This window comes from Papaver somniferum, unplaced genomic scaffold (assembly GCF_003573695.1).
Source record: "Papaver somniferum cultivar HN1 unplaced genomic scaffold, ASM357369v1 unplaced-scaffold_19, whole genome shotgun sequence".
In the NCBI taxonomy this organism is placed as follows: domain Eukaryota; kingdom Viridiplantae; phylum Streptophyta; class Magnoliopsida; order Ranunculales; family Papaveraceae; genus Papaver; species Papaver somniferum.
In genome coordinates, this window is record NW_020628818.1 from 11,888,340 (window position 1) to 11,895,946 (window position 7,607).

At 36.3% G+C, this 7,607-nt stretch overlaps 3 protein-coding genes across 3 annotated transcripts; all 3 read left to right on the plus strand.

The window, feature by feature from the left end:
• Positions 1 to 2,583: 2,583 nt before the first annotated feature.
• Positions 2,584 to 3,129, plus strand: LOC113338526. Its single transcript, XM_026583929.1, has one exon. It carries the CDS (start codon positions 2,584 to 2,586, stop codon positions 3,127 to 3,129), a length of 546 nt encoding a protein of 181 aa, XP_026439714.1.
• Positions 3,130 to 3,647: 518 nt separating this feature from the next.
• Positions 3,648 to 4,168, plus strand: LOC113338834 (histone H4). Its single transcript, XM_026584229.1, has one exon. It carries the CDS (start codon positions 3,681 to 3,683, stop codon positions 3,990 to 3,992), a length of 312 nt encoding a protein of 103 aa, XP_026440014.1. The 5' UTR covers positions 3,648 to 3,680; the 3' UTR covers positions 3,993 to 4,168.
• Positions 4,169 to 6,148: 1,980 nt separating this feature from the next.
• Positions 6,149 to 7,220, plus strand: LOC113338248 (chlorophyll a-b binding protein of LHCII type 1-like). The gene has a single exon (XM_026583701.1). It carries the CDS (start codon positions 6,210 to 6,212, stop codon positions 7,020 to 7,022), a length of 813 nt encoding a protein of 270 aa, XP_026439486.1. The 5' UTR covers positions 6,149 to 6,209; the 3' UTR covers positions 7,023 to 7,220.
• The last annotated feature ends 387 nt before the right edge of the window (positions 7,221 to 7,607 follow it).

Consider the following 7,607-nt stretch of genomic DNA (forward strand, 5'->3'; position numbering starts at 1 on the left):
AAACATCATGTCACAACCAAAATGCCTTTATGGTTATGTCAAAGTCTGTATGAGTCAATTCCCAATATTTCATCGTCAAAGTCAATTTGGATTCAATAATCCAAATACTATAGTGATTTACATTTCACTAGATTGACTCATTAGTTTCTCTAAGATATATTTCCTTCCAAATATATTAGAGACTATAAAAGATACAATCAATTGCATTCTCATCATTGTGAGTTTCCATATGATATCCACTTGCATGGGTCTCTTTGGAATTTAACAAGGTGATTAGCTCTCGGTACATATAGAGCTTTTGTGACTTTTAACCTTTGTTTCATCTTGGAAACAAAATTTGAGCATTGCTTCTCTCGATGATCCAATCATCGTAATCACATTATAAGGAAATATTTCAACAACTAATTTAAATTCCTTAAGAGTTTCGTGTAATAAGTGGTGTGACCTTATTACTAACAAAAGAAAATCTATCTCATTTACTTTATGGTGTTATCGTTCATGAAGATGATATACTTTTCATCATAATGTACGAATGATCCTTATAACTCAAGTACTTTTGAGCATACCTCAAGTTCTTTAGAGTATTTCAATCTCATGAAAATGATATACTTTTCATTCCATAGGTGCAGATAATGAATTTAATTCTTTGCAAAAAATTATTTTTTCTTTATTTTAGCTAATGAAATATATGTCAAACTATCATGTAGACAACAGTTTAGGATCAAAATGTAGAATCTAACCATACGAATTCGATTGAATAAAGGTAAGAAAAAAAATGGTAAGTGTATTGACTTGGAAAATTTCTTTTTTCCAAGAATATAGTGTGTTCGTTTTCCTTTAAACTCCCTATATCTCTTGTAGTTGACTACTAATATATGATACTTGCATTACAACGCTTGTATCATTCTCAATAAAATACTTATACTAAGATTTGCAACTCTCATTGGTATGAGTCGGAATTACATCATTATCCCATTATAGGTGGATACACTTACTTTGTATCATTGCTACTGGAGCAAGAATTGCATCTCTGACTCATGGAAACTTTTGTGAGTTTCTTTCCACAAAACGTGAGGTGTGTTTTTAATTACAATATATCATTGTCAAAGTTATTGACTCATTATAGTATAACAAGTGGATTACATCCCACTTAATATTCAAGTTTGGGGGAAAATGAATTTTTTGACAAACTTCCTTCAAAGCAATACATCGTATGAAGTTAATATGTCGCCTTGGAAATGTTGAAGGTATGTATGGCTCCCTCTTTGAAAAGGTGTATCTTTATAAGTTGGAGATTTTTATGAAGAAAGTATTGTACTTGTGTACACAAACTTCCACATGATAGACTCTTTAGTGGTGCTCAAGTACTTCTGAGTTCAAAAGGTCAAATTATAGTCGAATAGGTTTAGTCAAAGTATGGTCAACTATTTGGTCAAGACCCGGTCCATTGGGTTGACAAGGTCATGTTTAATAATTAATATAAACATATATGGTCCATTATATATGAAATATTCACGCCCATTGATAATAAGTGTGAAACTATTAGCATATGAGCCCAAAATATATCGTTAACCCTAAAAATTGAAAAAACTCTTCTTTCAACTATTCTGATCGACAGACAAATGCATCATAGTCCGATCATGATGAAATTTGTATTGTAGACTCACCAAAATGTTGACATACATGTTAAAATTTCAAAGACATCCAACGGCTAGATAAAAATATATTTATGACGCCATATAACTGTTCTAATTCACATTTTTGTGGACACAGCAGGAAATATCACCTACTTTGGAGTACTTTCGATGGTTCTTTATGAAATTTTTACGGTCTCTCTATGAGGATAACATATACCGCATATCAAAATTACAGAATAATCCAACGGTTAAAACTATACGAAACTTAGGCTTTTCTACGCTGTTATAATTAAGGTTTTCCAAACGAAGACAGTTCTATTAAAATAAGAATTTGGAGATTGCATCATATTCCGATTTTATTTAAATTGTAACATAGTAAATAAAGACTAATGGGGTTGAACATATTAAATTTTCATGAATATCTAACGGTGAAATCTTTAGTTTGATAATCATGATTTCGTGAAACCCTAATATATACTATGAAAAGAAATTTCTTTGTTCAAAAGAAATACCTGGTAACGCATCCATGCAAAAAAAAAAATCAACCGATCCAATATAGATCTACGGTAAAGCTTCGTGCTGATAACGTGTTTTAGTAGAATAATAGGGAACAAAAGGAAGAGGCAGAGAAGAGAAGGATTTCTGTTGATTAGCTTATTACAGAGGTAAAGTATCTTTTATATACATGTAAAGAGAAAACCTTTAGGCTTCTAGTTGGGCCGCACACCCATGGGCCGTAGGCCCTACAACATTAATAATTTTTTTTCATAAAAACTATAGGGTTAAACTGAGTATTAAGTGGTAACTAGGAACACTAGAAAGAGATGTTTTTTTGCTGAGCAGCTACAGTGGGACATGATATGTAATGAATTTGGGCCTGCACACAACTTGAATGATGCTGGGGATGAGTTGGAATTTAAGGAAGGCTTTTCAGTAAAGAAATGTTATGCAGTTGGAAAATGAAGAAGGATGGGAGTTTGACAGGTTCTTATGGAAGAAGAACATTCCTCCAAAGGTGAGCTTTATGTTATGGGCCATTTTTCATGAATCTTTACCAACTTACAATATGTTGATAAGGAGAGATGTTGAAGTCCAAAGTGAAGTGTGTGTAATGTGCAAAATGGAGAATGAAACAGCTGATCACTTGTTAGTCAATTGCTCTTATGCTTATGAGGTTTGGTCTTATTTTCTTAATGCTTTTAAGGTGTCATTGGTAGCTCCTAATACAGTAAAAGCCTTTTTTGAATCTTGGAGGATGAATAGCTTATCTGGGAGATGCAAGGAAATCTGGTGGAAGATAATTTATGCTGTCATGTGGCATCTTTGGAAGGAGAGGGGTAAAGGGGCTTCTGGTGGAAGGGAGAAGACTGCTGAAGAACTTATAATGCTGGTGAAGCAAACCATTATGCTTTGGCTTATTAATAGTGATGTTTTTAGAGGTTATGATGTAAATCAAATTCTGTTTAACTGGATTTCTTTACTTCACATGTGATGTGTGTATAGCCAGATCCGAGTCCCTGTACTTTACCTTTTTTTCTTTTTAATATAACCTTTCTTAACTCAAAAAAAGAAAAGTGGTAACTAGGAACAATATCTAATTTCCGTGAAAACATGGGAACTCGTTTGGCAGAACTTCTTGAACCAACCACTGCACAAGATTATTCAATCATACTAGACATGGCAGGGCGCGCATTAGTGGCAGGGTGTTATGGACGGAAATTGTTGATTCATTACCGAACCAATCAGAAGTCAGCATTTCTAATCCTACGATAGAAATCCATGAAAATTCCAAGCTACGGATCGAACTCGAATCTGACGGTTCACATCTTCAATAGGAAGAGAAAACACAAAACTGTTTCCGATCCGACTACCTTTATTTTAACCAATCACATTTGATAGGATTTAATCTAACGCTTCCAACACAAACCAGAGTCTTCACCTGGATCAGTATCTCATCTAGCGGACATAATCAAACCAAAGAAGCAATAAAATCCCAATTTCTTCCTCCAAATCGAATTCACAATCAAAACATTTCGTTCCAAAATGTCAGGAAGAGGGAAAGGAGGGAAGGGTTTGGGAAAGGGAGGAGCGAAGAGACACAGGAAGGTGTTGAGAGATAATATTCAAGGTATTACTAAACCAGCTATCAGAAGATTAGCCAGGAGAGGTGGTGTTAAACGTATCAGTGGTTTGATTTATGAAGAGACTCGAGGTGTTCTCAAGATCTTTCTTGAGAATGTGATTCGTGATGCTGTTACCTACACTGAACATGCTCGAAGAAAGACTGTCACTGCTATGGATGTTGTTTATGCTCTCAAGAGACAGGGAAGAACTCTTTATGGATTTGGGGGTTAGGGTTTGCTCCTGGGTATTATTGTAAAGGATGGTGAATTAACTTGGGTTTTCAATTGAAGCAGTTTCTAGCTGTGGGTAGTTCGTTTTTCTTTTTCATTTTGTTGATGATGTAATGGCGCCTTAAAATTCAATGAAAGATCTGAAAATTCATCATCTCTCTTTGATGCGAATGTTAATCCTTGTTAGTGATTCAAGCAGATTTTAAATCTTTAATTAGGTTATTGTGATTGAAATTTTGTGTTGATTTTTAGCTTTGCAATTCGACTCATCTACTTGTGTGAATAGATGAATTGGATGTTTCAACTTGGGAGGAATTGATGGATGGAATTTCAGAAGCATCTCAGGAAGAGGCTATGATACTCTTCTAAGCGAAATTGAATTATAAGTTTCAAAATTTCAGTTTTCACTGCTCGGTTCTTGGTTTTCATATATTAACCAGATCTGTTGAAATCGTGCTCATGGATTGCTTTCAAGCTCACTAGTTGCAGATCATCATTCTTTTTCCTAGAACACTAAACTGTTTAAACCATACTTGAAGTCTGCAAGCTGCCTTGAGCCCTGTACTGATTAACTTGATCGCCCACTAGACGTATTAGTATATATTTGGATTGAAACATAACCTTGTATGTCACAATTTCATCTAACATCTAACAATACCTTACCTATTTTCCTGTCCATATCACATTGACGCAATTTCTAGCTGTGTGTACTTCTCTTTTGGTTTTCATTTTGTTGATGATGTATGTTGAATTGGAGTTAACAGTTTCCACTTGGGAGGAATTGATGGATGAAATTTCAGAAGCATCTCAGGAATGGGCCACGCTACACTGTAAAGTGAAAAGAAACTCATATCAGTAAGTTTCAAAATTTTCATTTTCACTGTTTAGTTCTTGTTTTTCATATATTGGCCAAATTTGTTGAAATCTTAGATTGCTTTCAAGCTACCTTGCAGACAATCATTCTTTTCCCTAGAACACTAAACTGTTGAAACCACACTCAGAAGTTTGCAATATGTCTTGAGCCCTGTATTCATCTACTTGAGCATCCACCAGATGTATTAGTATGTATGTTCTAATTGAAACATAACCTCGTCCAGTCGTCCTTCACAATTTCATCTAAAATCTAACAAAAACCATACTTGTTTTCCTGTCTATATTACATTGATGCATGGATTTATAGGAGAACTCGTTCAGAAGTCAGAACATTGTGAATAGCATGGATAACGTCCATGAGCAGTCTTAGCCAAACTTTCGCAAAAATGTCTGGCACATACTTCTGTTCAGCATACTAATCTGCTGAGCAGAAACAGAACCCAAAATTTTCAATAATTTTGTTGCGCTGCCAACACACATCCTTTATTCGTATTAAGCAAATGGTTGTTTTCTGCATTGAAATTATTACCCAAACCTAGAAACACTGATGTAGACTCAGACTGCACAATTAATGATAACAGAACTGCACCAGGATTTGTAGTTTACGCTGGCAACTTTGGACTCATATTGAAAGAGACTATATGTTAAGTGAATCTATGCTGTTATACTCTTAGAAAGAAATTGGTTTAGTTTGGCATCTTGAAGAGAGTAAAACTTTAGTAGTTCAATTGCTTGTTTTTAAATCTCAACTTTATTCATGTTTGCAATGGTGCCGTCTTCAGAAACTTTTGGTCCTTGCTATTTCTGTTACATTAGTGTTTTAATTTCCAACCACCTAATGAAAGGGTTATGAATCTCAGTGTCATCTAGTTTTTGTTTTAAGATATATACCCACTACACTGTCTGCATATTAATCATTCATAGATGGTAAAATGTTTCATTGGCTGAATGTAGGCCAGCAAACAAGGCGAAACATTCAGCGGCCATCCCTTGTCACATTCCCTTGTTAGCTAGAATGTTATAAATTCCCTTATTATTACACATCTTACTCCAAATATACTATTCGAGATATCTGGATCAAGTTTTGTCCCTATCTGTTCAATAATTGGTAATAAAATCCATGACAGCCTATATTGCTTGGCTGAGATAGGAAGAAGGATTTCTTAACTTGTGGTGCCAATATGAGGACCAATAAAAACATAGCAGAAGATCCACATAGATAGATGTCTGGTCCAATAGTGGCTTATAAAAGAGACATGAACTCGATCAGTGTAACTCATCAAACAACACCACCAAAATACCTTCTTCAGCAGTCTTCTTATTTTCTCTTTAACAAAACATATAAATGGCATCCATGTCTCTCTCATCCCCATCATTTGCAGGCACAGCTGTAACTTTGAATGCACAATCGAAATTCCCCACCAATGTTAGATCCAGTAGCAATGGAATGATTGTGATGAGGAAGACATCAGCAAAGAAGCCTGCTGCTTCTTCAGGAAGTCCATGGTACGGTCCAGACCGTGTCAAGTACCTTGGACCCTTCTCTGGTGAATCTCCATCTTACCTAACCGGTGAGTTCCCTGGTGACTACGGCTGGGATACTGCTGGACTATCTGCAGACCCAGAGACTTTCGCCAAGAACCGGGAACTGGAGGTGATTCATTCGAGGTGGGCCATGCTTGGCGCTTTGGGATGTGTTTTCCCCGAGCTTCTCTCTAGAAATGGAGTTAAATTCGGAGAAGCAGTCTGGTTCAAAGCTGGTTCTCAGATTTTCAGTGAAGGTGGACTTGACTACTTGGGAAACCCCAGCTTGGTTCATGCGCAGAGCATCTTGGCTATTTGGGCAACCCAAGTTATCCTTATGGGAGCTGTTGAGGGATACAGAGTTGCTGGTGGTCCACTAGGTGAGATCGTCGATCCACTTTATCCTGGTGGTAGCTTTGACCCCTTAGGACTTGCAGAAGACCCAGAGGCATTTTCCGAGCTGAAGGTAAAGGAAGTTAAGAACGGGAGACTTGCTATGTTCTCCATGTTCGGTTTCTTTGTTCAGGCTATTGTAACCGGAAAAGGTCCTCTGGAGAACCTTGCAGACCACCTTTCTGACCCCGTGAACAACAATGCCTGGTCATATGCTACCAATTTTGCTCCAGGAAAGTGAGGACATTCATGATAATGAACTGAGACGAACGCCCTCCAAAGGCAATGGAGTTCAGTATTTTTTTCTACATCTAAATTTATCATGTACATTCGTTTAGCTTGTATATAATCTGTCATTGAGATCTGTTTTGAAATAATATCTTAGTACGTTACCATGACGATGTGTCAAATCTAATTAACAACGAAAATGTTTGATTAATGGCTCATTTTTAATTCGATTACTTCAGCATCTAATTGTGTAACTCTGTGCTGTGGCCTGTTGCAATTTTTTCTGCTGCGCACGCCAAGAAGCTGGGAATTCGTTTGGGTTGCTAAAAATATACTCCCTCCTCACCTATTATATAGGTGAAATTTTTATTTTTCCTTGTACCACTAATAGGCGGAGTGCAAATTTCAAAACCATATTTTACTTCTACTACCCCTATTTATCAGGGCTGAATTGGGGGCCATGGAAACTAATTGGGGGCCATGACACATTTATACCCACACCCAAAAATATATGAGGCTTCCAAAAATAAGGATGAAGTACCTATTTTATCCTTCTCTAATAACTAAACCTAAAATCCTAATACTAATCGAGTGAGGC

What these genes read in the sequence shown, in the direction of transcription:
- LOC113338834 (XM_026584229.1), top strand. Translation starts at nt 3,681, where the DNA reads ATGTCAGGAAGAGGGAAAGGAGGGAAGGGTTTGGGAAAGGGAGGAGCG.
- LOC113338248 (XM_026583701.1), top strand. Translation starts at nt 6,210, where the DNA reads ATGGCATCCATGTCTCTCTCATCCCCATCATTTGCAGGCACAGCTGTA.
- LOC113338526 (XM_026583929.1), top strand. Translation starts at nt 2,584, where the DNA reads ATGCAGTTGGAAAATGAAGAAGGATGGGAGTTTGACAGGTTCTTATGG.